Raw genomic sequence first — 16,731 nt, 5'->3', positions numbered from 1 at the left:
AGACATTTTCTAAATATATATGTCTTTATTCCTGTCTATATAGCTATGTATGAACTATAGATTAATAGACAGAAGCTCTATAAATGAGGTACATTCAGACTACCAGTTATGCTTCCTGGGGAGTCCTGACCCCACTTCCATAGTTGTGGGGTTGACTTGTGTCATGATTACAGATCTAGCTATACAACTGTCCCCTCATTGGGTCTCACTGAGTGCACCCACTCAGATGTCAGGCCTTGTGCCTTCACCTCTCCTGGGGTGGAATCTCACAATTCTTCTGTGTTAGACTGGGTCCTGGGCTACAGCACCCTGTAGATCACCTGTGATTACCCAGCTGGTCCAACTGGACTCAGTAACTCTGGTTCTTCCCTGGGGGAGTCTGTGGCCAACAGTAAATACAGTGACACCGAACTGCCTTCTTAAAACAAAGTATTGTTTAAACTCATCAGTGGGAACAAAGCAAAGCATAGGAGAGGAAGTTTTTAAAACAACCATCCCCCTCAAAAGCCTAGATCTCCAAGGAGGTGTCTGTGTTAGTCTGTTCCGCAGGGAACAGCTCATTGACAATTGTATTCCTTCCCTCCAGAATCCCTCATTCTAATTATTTAAGTGCTCTTAATCTAGATGCTCCCAACACTGGCAAAACAAGTCCTGTAACTTGGCTGGCAACTAGAAGTAACATCTTCACAGCTTAATGTGAAGCTCCCTCATGTGTTTACTGGGAGGCTGCTCATTTGGAGCCATTATGTTTCCCTCTTACTTATTTGCTAACATCCTTGCTACTAAACTAAACCATTATATATACAATAACTATTCCAATACCCCAATATACCATTCTGTAGCTATCCCAATAACCAGGTCACATATAGAATTCATAAATTATTGCAGATCAGCCCCACGTCCTTCACAACTAGACATAGTGGATATGATAGATTTCCTCTGTGTTTAAGTAGGGGACCAGATGCTGGCAATATGCATGCCACAGAGCCCCTCTGAATGACAGTGTTTCCCCTTTTTGACCCAAGCAGCTAGCAAAAATTTGGGATCTTGTAGGTTGTTCCATTTGGGAGTTGAAAGTGATGACTGAAAAGAAAATGCTAGACTCCATCTTGTTTGTTTACAAGGAATGTACAAAGTCTAGCTTCTCTGAATGCAGAAGGAATGAAAACCAGGGGAAAGCTTCTTTGCTTACAACCCAAGTCTCTTTAGCCAGCATCCCCAATCTAGATGCTTTCTCTGGGCTTCTCCCAGGGTCACACCATGCTTACAGGCTGCTGCTTGACTTTCTTGGTGTCTCAGAGGCTCCTTCAGTTTCTTGTTTCCCTCCAACACACGCACACATCACTAGACTTTTTTCTACACCCACAGACACATCCGCCCACCTGGTCACAAAAAAACACCTAGTAAACCCCTCTGCCTGCACACTTCAATAAACTACTTATCAACAAACATTCCTAACAACCTTAGTCATAATACACTTCTTATCAAAAGGTACCCAAATTCTGAGTTCTCTTTCACTGTCAGTTTGAGTCTTTTCTTCCCTCCTCCCATTCTAATTAGCAAAAACTGCATGTGGGCAGCTAGCATATGACCTGGCCTGCAGAAGCCCTGCGTATTCAAATTAACCCTTAACGCTGTGGTGTTCTATTTGATTAATTCATGGTGGCTGAATGCGCACACTATGGTTGCAGTTAGCTTGATCAACATCTGGGGTACACATACCCCTCAAATCTGGGGCAACACTGTACCCATTTAAAGAATGCTTCTGCAGTCAGGACAGAGCCTCCATTACAATCTTGTGGGCCCTCACTCCATGGTTGTATGATTTATTGCTTGCTGTGTTGCTATGAGGATGTCTGCAAGACCACTCTCTTCATACGTTTTTCCCAATTACAGCTAGAAATGTCTGTGCTCTGCGGAAACCACCCATTCTCAAGACTGTTTTCTGAAATTCCTCTGGGTAGGTTCACTGGATCTCTTTGGAATTACAATATACAGCCTCATTAAATGTCAACACATAATCTTGCCCAAGTATCCAAGATATCTTGCTGACATTCTTCTCTACAGTGAAAACCCTAATCCATTCAGTAGGTGATGCTGGCAGCACTGGACAGTATCCAACAGATGTTACTGTTGGTATGGTGATGACATCGTCACATTAAAAAGCTGTCCATCCTGGTACTTGCTGAGAATTCCCCTTTTTCAAACTCAACATCGAATAGCTTGTTTGGGCAGTATCTTAGAATTATCCATTGCAGATCAAGGTTGATGGCTTGTCAGCAGGCCTCCACATCAATATACTGATTACTTTCTACTTTTCCCACAAGATTAGGTGTAAGGTGTCTACCATGAGAATTGTACTTCAGTATGTTGTGGCCGAGTCGTTAAGGCAATGGACTAAAAATCCATTGGGGTCTCCCTGTCCAGGTTTGAATCCTGCCAACTATGAGCTGGCGATAATTTTGGGGGCAGGGATAGCTCAGTGGTTTGAGCATTGGCCTCCTAAACCCAGGGTTGTGAGTTCAAGCCTTGAGGGGGCCATTTAGGGATCTGGGGCAAAAATTGGGGATTGGTCCTGCTTTGAGCAAGGGGTTGGACTAGATAACCTCCTGAGGCCCCTTCCAACCCTGATATTCTATGATTCTATGTCTTGCACATTGCAGAAGTTTCAAGTCTTTGTCTTTGCAATGCTGTTTCTTGTGTTTGAACCTGAGCACCGTGCAAAAGCTGCCTTCCAGAACCGAGGGAGTCTGACAGTGACAGACTACCATAGACTAGCCAAAATGAAAACCTCTTTTGTGCATGTTTTATAGCTGTAATACATGAAATACGCTTTTTTCCAGAAATCACACTGGGTAAGCGGATCATAAATGACACATATAGACAAAACAACAAGCAGAGAACATATTTAAAATAAATTTTCCATAACAAAATTGAATGAAATCAATATATAATTGTACACATACGGAGAGATGATACTTTGACTTTTTCAAGAAATATGAGACAGCAATATGACATGATTTACAAAAACATCCATAATTCTAAAAGAATATGCAGATCACATCCCCTTCCCCAAATCACTCTTGGGGGTTAAGCCTTTCTCAAAAATATCAAAACCTGTTCAAACCTGTTCTGTGGAGGCTTGGGGGATGCTACAAATTTAAACAGGATGTTCCATTTGGGCCAGCAGTTCTGAGATCGCAGTCATGGGCACATTTTGATTATTCAAAGTGCAAGCAAGATAAGTCCCATCTTCAGGTTTACAGATGGCTTTTACCTGAGTAGAGCTGAAGTCAAATATTTAGATTTAAGACAAAAAAGGAGTAATTAATATTCAAAATATCAGAAGCCTGAACCATCATCATTGCTAATGCATATGACAGCTAGTGACAGAAGTGCCTGTTATTCACAATGCCACTTTCTTAGTGCAGTCTGCCCAGTGCTTCAAAATCAGCCTGTTCAGCTATAATGAGGAGACAGTGAGTGGTCAGATGCAGCATTAACTGGGATCATAACCTGTGGACTGGGAATGTAATGGAGTGGAAAACTAAAGTTATTCTGCAAATTGTAGACCTTGGCTTGCAGCTGATGCTCCCTCTCCAGAGTAGCTATACAGTTAAAGCAGGCTTCATTAGCACTGGAACACATCATTCGCATCTAATGGGGATTAATGACTCTTTAAAATTAAATATTATGGAATTTGCAGGCTTTTTGTTCAAGCCACATCACATCAAAACTGCAAACTTAATTGAATGCAGGGAATTAAGACAAAATATTCTTTGTTACAGTCCCTTTTTTCCTGGAATTATGTACATTATAATTATTTGCCAAGAAGTTCTTTGAATGAATGTCTTTCCTCTCCATTTGTGAAAATGAAAGACTTAGCTGGGGAAACTGATCAGAACTAGAGCATTCTTGTTTTTTTCAGAAAGTGATATGGGACTATTTATTGCACTGGTGTTGTTTGCTAGTAAACTATCTGCTATAGGCTACACAAATAAGAATGAAGATAAGATCCCTGCTGTTTATGCCAAATCTGCCAACTATAGGTTCTTGCACCTTCCTGGGAAGCTTCCAGTACTGGCCACTTTCTGAGACAAGATACTGGATGGACTCTGCATCTGATCCAGTATGGCAATTCCTATATTCCAGAAGAAATCACCTTCTAAGCAGACACAATGAATAAATGTGAATGGGTCAGACAAAAAGCAGTGTGTTTGACCCACAATTCTTGTTGCTCTCCTCTGGGTATTCTTCCCCCATTAAGGTTGCACAAAGTCACCCAAAGTGAGAACCTTGAAAGTTAAGATTCCAACAGTAGAATTAACTTAGCTACATTGCACATGTGTAATTTTCTATCCCTGATTTTCTAGTTCAGTGTGTAGCTTAATATATTCTTACATTTGTAACAAAGTATATTCCATACAACATACAATGCGGCCATGTTAATTTTTCTGTTGGACCTTTAACATGTGTATTTCCTGATCTTTGGTGACTTTAATCATGCAACCACAATATTTTTGCATGTAATCATACTATTCATTAAGTACATACACATATATATGTGAAAAGTGAATGTAGGCAGGATTTTTTGGAAATAAAGTTTCAAACCTAACTATCTGCTCCACTACCAAGAACATTATGATACATCTAGAGTCACTACACAACAATCTATATGGGAACTGTCCAACTGAAACCTCAAGAAAATTTTAGGTAGAATGAAATTAGGCCAGGGCATCAGTCCCCATAAATCTATAAGACCTTTAATGATGTTGGCTCATCTTATCTAAAAGCGAGAATCTCCAATGGCCCAGTGACCTCTGACAATGACTGGAATTCATTTCTGTGCAGACAGGCAGCACAAAGCCTATGTACCGCTTAGCACTAGAGTTTTAAAACCATAGCAAGTTAAATGGGACTTAAGTGGTGCATAAGGTCTTCTGCACAGGACTGAATTTCAAGCAGTGTGCCTGAGAGGGAAGAACATGATATATGGAATAACTAGCATCACTTCTCCTTTACGCACCTACAATTTTTCCGGAACATTATCATCCATGTACTGTTCGAACATAAGTGTGTGAGATCTAACAAGACTGCAGAGGGAGAAGGTATGTCTTATAGCCTGATGCAACAAATAAATGCAAGGACATGTGGTGTGAGCTATAAGTGCAGAAGGTCCACAATCCTAAAGCATTGTGCCTTTGCACACTCTCTTTGGATTCAAGGCATGCTGTTATATAGATGCATAGAGTCTGGTACACAGTCAGTAGTAAGCTTGAAAAACTGCATACTTTTGTAAGAAAACAGCAATTTACATTACATTACCTTCTGGAAGATTGAGTGTCTTGAAGCAGTTGTTTAATGGTTGTTTTTAACATGAGAGAACAGTATGTGTTGCATATTGAAAAATTGCAAGCATCCTCTTGGACTTTCCTAACAAACATTTAACTTTCATATAATACTGAAAGGAGTAAGCAATCAGTACTACAGTCTAAGCACCTTCCAAAGTGGTAGTTTTGTGAGAAGTTCTGCAGAAACAGCCAGATTAAATTACAATGGTATTTATAAACTGTACATTGGGAGAAACAAGCTTTGGATTTTCTGGTTCCAAATTTAAGCAAAGTACTTTGAGCACGTTCTTTATTTTAAACATGAGTAATCCCATCCCTATTCAGCAAAGCACTTAAGTGTGTGCTTAAATCCCACTGACTTCAGTGGGATTTAGATACTTGTTGAACGCTTAGCTCACTAGGGATGGGATTATTGATGTGCTTAAATTTAAACACATCTTTGCTGAAACAGGGATTTATCCCATGTGCATACACTTTATAGATCTGGATTAAATGTAACACTGTGGAGTGCACTTATCTAATGCAATGCACGTGCTGAGACATCTGAACTGATATTTAGATGTGTTATGGTTTAAAGAATGAGGAGTACTTGTGGCACCTTAGAGATTAACACATTTATTTGGGCATAAACTTTCATGGGCTAAAACCCATTTCATCAGATGCATGGAGCAGAAAATACAGTAGGAAGATATATATCTACAGAGAACATGAAAAGACGGGGGTTGCCATACCAACTCTAACAAGACAAATTAATTAAATTGGGCTATTATCAGCAGGAGAAAAAAACTTTTGTAGTGATAATCAGGATGGCCCATTTCAAACAGTTTACAAGAACGTGTGAGTAACAGCAGGGAGAAAAATTAGCATGGGGAAATAGGTTTTAGTTTGTGTAATGACCCATCCATTCCCAGTCTTTATTCAAGCCTAATTTGATGGCGTCCAGTTTGCAAATTAATTCCAGTTCTGCAATTTCTTGTTGGAGTCTGTTTTGGAAGTTTTTTTGTTGAAGAATTGCCACTTTTAGGTCTGTAATTGAGTGTCCAGGGAGGTTGAGGTGTTCTCCGACTGGTTTTTAAATTTTATAATTCTTGACATCTGATTTGTGTCCATTTGTTCTTTGTTTGTTGTTTAACAAATTTTCCACAAGCTTGATATGTGGCATCTGAAATGAGTGGTGGTGTTTCAGTATTGTATATGTTATGGCATATTCATATGAATTATTTGTTCAAAATTATATTCATATTGCCTCCTTGAAAACCACAACACTTTAATTGTACCTAAAATGCAGAGGTCATTGCGACTCTGTACATGAACACATTTTGCTTATTGTTAAGATTGTCTAGTCTGGAAGCTTTTTCAAACAGGGATTATCATATTATAAATAGGCTTGGCAGAATCAATGTTTATATAATTTGAGGAATAATACCAACATTTATTTTTAAGCATTTTTTTCTATTTTTATCTATTTACATTTTCACAGTTCTGGAAAACTATTGGGAAGCTCAGACAATATTTTAATGATAGTAGATGTTAAGATTCAAACTGTTAAAGCACTATAATTGTTAAAACACAATCTGTCAACATCATATTTCAAATGAAACAAAGTTCCTTAAATCCGACTCTAAGTTTTCAAGCAGCATTTTTCTTTCTTTAAATTTAGATTATTATTGGTGGAAGTGTGTGTGTGTGTGTCGGTGATGAAACTGATGTTCAGTGACATTTACCAATAAAAATCTAATCCTTCTAACCCTAATTATCAGTGTTTGTATAGTGTCTAGCCCCGTGGGGTGCGTAGGGTCTGCTATAAAACAAAGAATTATTTGTATTTTTTTTTATAATTTATTAGCCATAAACAACATTTTGTGTGGAAAAGTAAAAGACACAGAGTGGATCAATGTTCTTTATCTCATTTCACCGTTATTTGTGAGTTTCTTTATTTCAGTATAAATAGTAAAACTACTAGTTGATTTTTTTTTTTTTTTTAAGGATGGCATAAATGACACATTATATAGCTTAGGTGCTTCCTAGAGAGAAGATACACTTTGGCAACAGCAAATTTTTTTTCAGGCTTTCATTTATTGATCAGTAGCTTAATGTTTATCAGATGTAACATTATCACTTTTTGGAGTAACATATTAGAGGTCAAACTAAAGCACCAAGTAATTTTTTTGGTTAGCTTACACTTATAAGACTCTGGTCTCTGCTGGATAATTATTTATCTTTCGCATCTGCTTTGGAGAACCAGGGTGTGGCACTCTGGCATTCACAGAATCATAGAATATCAGGGTTGGAAGGGACCTCAGGAGGTCATCTAGTCCAACCCCCTGCTCAAAGGGGGTTACCCAGAGCTGCTGAACAAAAGTAATGATACAAAAAGTGCCACGATCACATCCTTTGCACATCAGAGCAGAGAATTTGCTGGTGATATGGGTGCTTCCTTCTCTCATTGTACCATCAGTGGCTTGAAAGTCAGATTTCACAAATGTCTCCTCTTCCATTACTGAATGAAGGATGATAATGGCCAGTGATGTCAATGGGACTTCTTAAGCACATGCTAAAAATTAAGCACATCTGTAGGTGCTTTGCTGAATAGGAATAACAGCTGGATGACAAATTTTAAATTTAAAAACGTTGTCAAAATTTGCAAAACATAACTGGGAGAACTTTTCCAAATGTTTGTCCATCTCTAGATGAGATTTAGGATGTTTGTGTGTTTCCTTTACAAGGTTTATTTTTAATAAAGTACTGTACATAAATATATTGGCTCATTCTTGAAGAAAACAAAACAGTTGCCTCTGTAATGGTACAGTTCTTTTGCAGATCATATTTCTGGCTTGCAACGATACATAGCTTCAGAGTTAGTTTACAGGGTAATCCCTACTTAAGGTTGTTCTTCCGGTACAATGCAGAAAAATAGGCAAACAACTATTATGAAACAGGGTGAAATTCACCCCTTCCATGGAGGCCTAGTAGAAGGCCCAGGCACCACTTAAGTTCCATTTAAGCCTTCAGGGACTCAAAGCAGAAAAATCCTTAATAAAGTTCTCACTACCAAATATTGAAGGGGAGACTTTTCCATGGCTTAGTAGCATAAAGAGAAGTCCATCAGTAATGTGTAATAAAATAACAGGGATTGTTGCACTGAGCCAAACATAAGAAACTGCCCAATATTGGCGCTTGCTTTTATTTATATTTATAATTTTACCTAAGCAGAGTTGTCTGTCAATTTTTATTTCAATTCAGTAAGATATCACCCTACCACAGGGATGGGCAAACATTTTGGCCTGGGGGCCACATCGGGTTTTCAAAATTGTATGGAGGGTTGGTTAGGGGAGGCTGTGCCTCCCCAAACAGCCAGGTGTGGCCTGGCCCCCTGCCCCCTATCAAACCCCTCTCTGTCCCCTAACACCCCCTCCCAGGACCTCTGCCCCATCCACCCCCCCGTCCCCTGACCACCCCCAGGCTCCCCACCCCGATGGCTCCCCGCTGCCCCATCCAACCCCTCCTCTCCTTCCTGATGACTCCCCCATGATCCCTGCCACCATTCAACCCCCCTGTTCCCTGCCCTCTGACCGTCCCACCCCTATCCACACCCCAGTCCCCTGACCACCATCCTGAACTCCCCTGCCCTCTATCCAACCCCCCACTCCCTGCCCCCTTACCGCACTGCCTGAAACACCGGTGGCTGGCAGTGCTACAGCCATGACACCCAGAGCACCAGACCAGGCAGCCGCGCCGCCCTGCTGAAGCCAGCCACGCCACCGTGCAGCACAGAGCACTGGGTCAGGCTGCGGCTCTGCAGCTGCGCTGCCCAGCAGGAGCTCCCAACCCCGCCGCCCAGAGCATTGCACCGGCGACGCAGTGAGCTGAGGCTGCAGGGGAGAGGGAACAGCAGAGGAGGGGCCAGGGGCTAGCCTCCTGGGTCAGGAGCTCAGGGGCCGGGCAGGAGAGTCCCGTGGGCCAGATGTGGCCTGCAGGCCGTAGTTTGCCCACCTGTGGTCTATTGTGAGTGCAAAATTTTCTAAAATGGAATCAAAGAATGATGTTCAAAGTCAAAAGACAGATGTCTCACCAAGTCTAAATAATGACTTAGCAACTATATAATATGTTATACAATGGCAAAAATCCTGCTACCTTTGTTTGGTATGGACCTCTTCTTCCACAGAAAGCTAGACTTGTCGGGGAGATTAATAAGGTTCAGTATGTGAGCCTGTAAAAGTATACCTGCAGCAGCCCACATTTGTACCCACAACTAAGCATGTATATGCCTAGAAAATGTGATGCTTTTTCAGTACAGCCAGAAGACAAGCATTTTTGCAGGCACAACCGGAGTGGTCTTCAAAAATTTGTTAGAATTTTGCCACTGTTACTGCTCTGCTGAGCCATGAAGGTGGAAGTGAGTGGGTGAAAATATGCATGTTATACTACACTATTCATGTTGTACTGGTAGGTTTACACAAAATAACAGATATTTCTACTAGACCTGTGGCCTCAAATGTATTCTGTAGCGGTTTATTTTAGATCTTATCCTGTAAAAATAACATTGGGTATATGCTAGGGTTTCTCAGCCCATGGGTTGGGACCCAAAATTGGGTCACAAGAATGTTTCAAAGGGTCACATGGCAGCTCCTCTGGCTTCTGTCCCACAGGATTGACTGGTTTTGCCTCCCTGCTCCAGGCACAGCAACCTTAGGGGTCCCAGCTCCACCCAGGTTTGGCTGAGCCGTCATGACGACAGGAGCCTGGGTAGTTCAAATCTGAGTGAGTGGCACTGCAATCCCCTGAGCCAGGTCACAACTCCACTCACACAAATTTAGTCCAGTTGTGGGGGCAGGGCCAGTCTGAGTGGCACGGCAACCCTGGAGGTTGCAACACCCAGAGCAGAGAGCCAAGGCCAGCCAGTCCCACAGCACAGGAACTGGCACTGTAGGGTGAGTGTCGGGCAGGATCCAACCAAAACCACCCCTGGGCCTCCACCCTCAGACTATTTACTGGGTCACGACAGGCCATAAAAATTTATAAGGGGGTCATGAGCCCAAAAAGGTTAAGAACCACTGTTTTAAGTGACTGTCACCTTTACCTACCATAAGAATAAATACATTCTGGAGACACTTTCTAGTAAAGTAATAATTAGGTTGTATTTTTAGATTCCAAGTTTCTTTTGGACAGGGACTATTATTTGCTCTATGTTTCATAGAGTATCTACCGATCAGGGCCCCAGTAAGATTTTTCTCTTTCCTTTTCTATGGTCTGGCTTCATCTTAGAAATTTGTATTAATTTATCTGTTTATTTAGCTGAGTTTTTCTTTTATAAGTGAAATTACATTAATTCCTGTTTTCACCTTTAATGCTGTGACAGAAGGGCATTTCATCCCTTTTTCTCTCTCTCTGTCTCCTAGGAAACTGATCTCATGACCTTTAACATTTCAATGCACCGTTCCTGGTGGCGAGAGCATGGGCCAGGCTGCATACGGAGAGTGGTGCACCCTTCAGCCCCTGGGATCCTAGACGATTACTCCTATGTCTCTGTGACGGGCTGCATCATTGACTTCCAGTATCTCGAGGTCATTCACAGCGCCATCCAAATATTACTGTCTGTAAGTTTCTATTTTCACGAATGCTATTTTCAGTTATCAGATTGTACCACTCCTACTCTTCTTTAGTATGCAGGTCACATGCTATTGTTTCTGTTTACTGCGTGGATGGTTTCAGTAACTGACCAATAACAGTACAGATTTTACCTTGCATATTTGAATATAAAACTTGCCATTTGAAATGTACACTGTTCTCCTATGCTGATATTTCATAACAGCCCTACACTGGGTTCATAGCCCTAATGCTGGCCCTTTGTATGGAAGTGGATTTCATCCATAGCAATTAATGCTATTCATTAGAACGTGTGCAGAAAGGGAACACTTCATCCAGCTCGGACTATAAATCTATTTTAGCTAGTAAATAGTTTCCTAATGCAAACTAAGAACCAGTGAAAAAGGTCAGGGAAATTGTAGTAATTAGAGTACCACTATGCCCTTTTTTTCTTACATTCTGTATCCTTCTGTGGGAATCTGGGGTATCCAAACATTTTACCTGAGTAGGCTACTTACGGCAGTTACTGTATAATTACCTTACCAGCCTGAAACTGCACACCATTTAATATAATAATATTATTGTGCCATGAAGAGAAGCCTATTATCTATCAGATACTGCAGATTGTTCTGCTACTGGACTGTGAAGATTTGCACTACTGAAACTAAAGTGGCCATGGGGGAAGAGGGAGAACGGGACCTAATTTCTCAGGAGCAGTAGACTAGATTTTGTTTGTTTAGTTGAAAATTGCTTGCAAAATATAATAATCATAGTTTTGTACAAGATCTTGATATACGAGTGTAGGAGGGTATTGGAGTGGACAGCAATAGGTTACTGAGCAAAAAAGAGAGAGAATCCTGTGAAATTGTTTATGGCAAAGTAGAATTAAAATGCCATATTTTAGAAAGAAAGAAAGAGAAAGAAAGAAAGAGAAAGAATTAAAACATTTTTTTTTGTGGCAGCTAGTTCTAAAAGTAGACTGTGTCTTTCTGGAGCTTGCAATAGGGTTAAATTTCATAACATTTTTATGTAGCAATAGTAGTGCAATAAACCTTTTTATAACCTAACAAAAATTTTATTGGCATAAGAAATTGTTTTATCATGCTAACTCTGGTCCAAATGAACAGGAAGGTAAATGCTTTTATTTGATAGGGAATTAGATTATCTGTAGCATGAAATCCCTCAAGGGGTAAATACTGCATACCAGTCCAGGTAGATCTTTCTGCTTTTCAAAAGATCTTTTCAAAGGTTCCTTTTACTTAAATATTTTAACTTGTATATAAAAAGCAACAGTTTTATATGCACAAGATGGTGCATCTATGACCATATTAGACCCTGCTTACATCACTCCTTTGCCTCTAGTGCAGTCCAATCACCTGTGATGCTTGCTGTATATGCATTAGAGTAGTCATCATCAAAGAGTCATCCTCTGCAAACAGTTAGTAGGCCAGAGTAATTTAAGGTCTGAACCTGATGCTGAACATTCATTGATATCAATGGGAATTGCAAGTACTCAGCATCTCTCAGGATTAGACTCTTTTCCCTATTCTAACTATAGGGAAATCCAGTCATATTTTAGAGTAGTGTGGTAACTGCTGTAAAAGCTGACTTTTAAAAGGGAACCTTGGTAGCATTACACAACAATACATTATTCTATGTACAGTGCATGGAAAATTTCCTACTGATGAACACATCCTTATACACAGTGCCTTTAATTTTTAAAAAGTGAGGCATGTCCTCTATGCTGAGTGCCAAATTTTGCAGGGAACAAATGTTGGTTGCATAAGTGGCAGCAGCTTTGAGCACGTCTGTGGCCCATAAACCCTTCTGGGGAGGCTATTTGGAGAGAGATGTTCTTACACAAAACTGGAAATGCTAAATGGGGAGTGGGAACTGGCTTTCATAAGACAATCTCTGAAGTCCATAGAGAGTCTCTCATTGACTTCAGTGCGCTCTGGATTAGACTCAGAATGAGCCATTTTATATGGACATTAGGAAAAACTTTAGTTTTAGGTTGGACATTAGGAAAAACTTCCTAACTGTCAGGGTGGTTAAGCACTAGAATAAATTGCCTAGGGAGGTTGTGGAATCTCCATCGTTGGGGATTTTTAAGAGCAGGTTGGACGAACACCTGTCAGGGTTGGTCTAGATAATACTTAGTCCTGCCTTGAGTGCAGGGGACTGGACTAGATGACCTCTCGAGGTCCCTTCCAGTTTTATGTTTCAATAATTCTGTGATATATATACACACATCGATCTAATATTTAAAAATGTTTCCTTATGGTTCTAATCTCCTCTCTTCTTGACATGGAGGAGAAGGGAATATTTTTACATGACACCCAGTGGTACCAGTGAAATTTTCTGACCACACAATGTCAGGTAATCAATGTTGGACTGACCTCATGGATTGTTATTCTTGTTAATATCACTTTTAGAAGAGAACTACTTCCAGTAAAAAATGAAATTTGAGATGACAGTGGATATTAATTCACAAGTATTCTACACAGGTTCTTATATCATGCTCATCACTGTAGTATCTGAGCTTCTTCCACCAATGTATTAAGTGATGTGACTAATACCTGGTGCGTGGTTTGTTCTCTCATTCTCCCCTCCCTGAGTGGGAGGGTATTGTGTATGCAGTGGAATGTTTTCCTTTTGCTAGGGGTTCTTGTTGTCTTTTTGTTTTTGTTTTGTTTTTTTAATGTACACACTGCTTTGTCTTAATAGAGAAGGCAAGGGCAAAGACATGTGCCTTGCGTTCGGAGTGGAAGTTGATGAGGTTTGTGAATGTCCTTAGAACCTAAGGAAGATCATTCCACAGTCTCTAACCAATGCTCCAAGATTTCTGGTCACCAAACAGACAAGCTTTACCTTTATCGTAGGGGAGTAGAGTTGTGATGCTCAGTGTGACAATGCCTAAGTACCTTTGTGAATCTAGGCCACAGCTCCCATTAATATGAATACTGCAGCCTGTGTGAATCATGCTGAAGCTATACTCAAGGATATTTCCAGCCCATATATTATTTTTGTATGAAAATACATTGCAATAACTTCTTGCTGCCCTCCTGATTACTAAAGTCACTTAATTTTTTAGTCAGATTTACACATGTAAACAAAGACAGACAATCTTAAAAAAGAATTAACTCCTTAAAATAGAAACATGTTAATTCTTGGCACTCTTAAATCCAAACACGGGGTTCTTCAAAAGCATTCTTAGAATCTGTCTACACAGCAGCTGGTGGTGTGATTCGCAGCACAGGTGGACGTACCTGTGTTGTGCTGCAGGAGCACAGGGAGCAGCTCTGACCAGTCACCCGAGTACAGTCCCATCTGACCCCCCGGGTACGTACTCAGGGGGCTAACCCCAGCAGCTGTCTGTGTGGCCCCCGCCACAACCACTCTGCTATTTTTAAGTGTTAGCTTGATTAGAAGCAGCAAGTGTCCAGTGCTTGAATTACCAGGTGAGGGTGGGGCTGGTGGGACTGAGCCCCTTTACTACGCTTTTAGAGGCTACCTCCTATCTGTCGTATGGCCCCCTTACTTCTCAATACTGTTTAAATTAAAGTAAGCCACTTGATATTTAGATCCCCCCGACTTTTTCCCCGTAATTCGAGTGCTGTGTTTGTGTCTGTGTCTACCTGGCCTACTGTTCCTCAAGTTAGCGTGGACCTGACTAGATCCACGCTAGCTTGGATATATCTGCACATGCCGCACTCACAGCTCCCGACTGCAGCGTGGACACAGCCTGGATTAAACAATTCTGCTCCCCTAAAGTCAATGAGTCTTATACCACTGTCTTCAATGGGAACAGAGTTAGGCCAGTGCAGAATGCTTTGGAAAATCCTACCTTTAACATTCATAGACATGTCATCCAAGCACCTGCAGAGTCTAACAATTTTCATTAACTACTTAACTGAATATTTCAATGTTTTGTTGGTTCATCCATGAACATGCAATCATCTCTCTCAAAAAGATAATCATTTCCTCTTGTTTTATCACACAACTATCTGCTCTCATGGCCATTTTTCTTCGGAATGTATAAAACATCACTTCCATATGAAAATGATAAACAACATGGTCTGATTACATTAGTTCTGGAAATCTGTTGCTTCGCTCCTTCAGCAGTACATCATGGTAACCCAATGCAGTTGCATTACTTTATGAATTATTTCTGCATCCCTGCTTCCAGAGAATCTGTCAAACATTGATTATTTAATATTACAATGAATTATGATATTTGGTGGATTTCAATACTATTTCATTAAAGAGAAATGGAATTTAAATTAGAATCCGTATTCTGCACAACAGCCATTAAAATGGAGGATCTGAGATTCATGTAAATAATTAATCAAAACAAACATGATTGTCAAGTTTGAGAGAGAGATTAAAAGCAAGACAATAAATGATACTGGAAATAGTTGCTTAATGAAGTTCAGATTGTTAACAAGGTCAACATCCTGAGCCATAGATTCAAATACATTTTAGGTTAATTTGAGTAGCTTTTCATGAGTGCCATGCATCAAGAATTCTGTTCTATACTCCATTTTAAAAGCTCCAGACCTTTTTTTCAACAGGGTTATAAAGAAATCTTTTCTCCTTCTCTTTAGACAAGCTAGAGCTGCTGGAATAATTATTGCAGCCCAGTTATCATTAGATATAACAAAAGGGCTAATGATATCAGTATATAACGTGATTCCTCTGAGGAACTGCAGCAGTCCCTCTTTTTCCCATTAGTTATAGCTCTGTTATTTTTATAATTGGGATAGGAAAAGATGCTACGAAGCACATCATCTACACTGTTCACAAAAGAAAATCCCTTTAGAGAATGGCGCCATTGTTCAACCTGGAGCTAGGGTCTCTTTCCATTTCCCAGAATGACTCATGACTGATTATGAAAGCCAATCAACATCAGTATGTGAGAGTAAAACATGAGCTAACTGGATGCGAAGACCTATGGGAAATGTACATGAATAAAACGTACTTCCCTTTTGATATTACATCACTTTGTGAATTTCAGCTCATTACTTTTGTCATCTTTATTGTCTAGGTTGGAAACATTTACTGTGTAACGTTTCCATCATGAACAATTGTACCAGGGCATAGAAAAGCAAGTTAACAATGCTGAAAGCAGAGCCTACCTTCAACATTATACCAAAAGAGTATCAGAGAAAAGCATATGTGTAATAATAATAATAGTGAAAAAGACATGACTAATAGTCATGTGAATAGCAGTTTCAGTTGGCCTATGGGCTTCTCAAAGATTCATTAACAGCTTTAGAGTGTTCAACAGCTGATAACTTTTTTTCAGCCGGAGCAATTTTGCAGTAGAACTATAGGGCTGCACTAAGGAACTATGACTGCAGACAGAAGACTTTGTGAAAGCTGTGACAGATGCATCAATTTCCTGAAATATCTTTGGGGATCTTACTGTGTGTAAGATGTATGTAATTCCATGTGGGAGGGTGACCCGAGCTTCTAGAGGTACTAAAAAACAGTGTGAGATGATTAAGGCAAATCAGCCCAGTTGTAATCCCCCAGAGAGGCTCACACCTCCTGCAGAGTATCACATATATATAGATTCTCCAATGACCAACAGACAAAGAAAGGACTTTTGGATAAATAGCCTCACTTGGGGCCTTCTTTCTGATCCAGCTAATGGACAGGACCTCTTGTCCAATGGGGCCCCAATCCTTCCTGTGAAAGGTTGAAAGGACTTTGGCCTACCAACGCCCCATAAGACTTCTGACCCTAGGCTATGGCTTTTTGGCTTCTGACTCAGTGCTCACCCTTGGCT

At 40.4% G+C, this 16,731-nt stretch overlaps 1 protein-coding gene across 6 annotated transcripts in view; it reads left to right on the top strand.

Annotated features, from left to right (window-relative positions):
- Positions 1-16,731, top strand: part of NKAIN3 (sodium/potassium transporting ATPase interacting 3) — a gene marked incomplete at its 3' end in the record, with an annotated part of 514,515 nt that overhangs the window by 363,251 nt on the left and 134,533 nt on the right. For all 6 annotated transcript variants that reach the window (XR_014710250.1, XM_084619357.1, XM_084619356.1 and 3 more), the window contains exon 4: positions 10,751-10,948. Coding sequence is in view for 5 of the 6 variants with exons in the window: in XM_084619357.1 (XP_084475483.1) it covers positions 10,751-10,948 (198 nt within the window). The remainder of the gene's footprint in view (positions 1-10,750; positions 10,949-16,731) is intronic.

Source organism: Lepidochelys olivacea, assembly GCF_965140295.1.
Source record: "Lepidochelys olivacea isolate rLepOli2 genome assembly, chromosome: 2".
Lineage (NCBI taxonomy): Eukaryota > Metazoa > Chordata > Testudines > Cheloniidae > Lepidochelys > Lepidochelys olivacea.
This window is presented reverse-complemented; position numbering and strand designations above follow the sequence as displayed.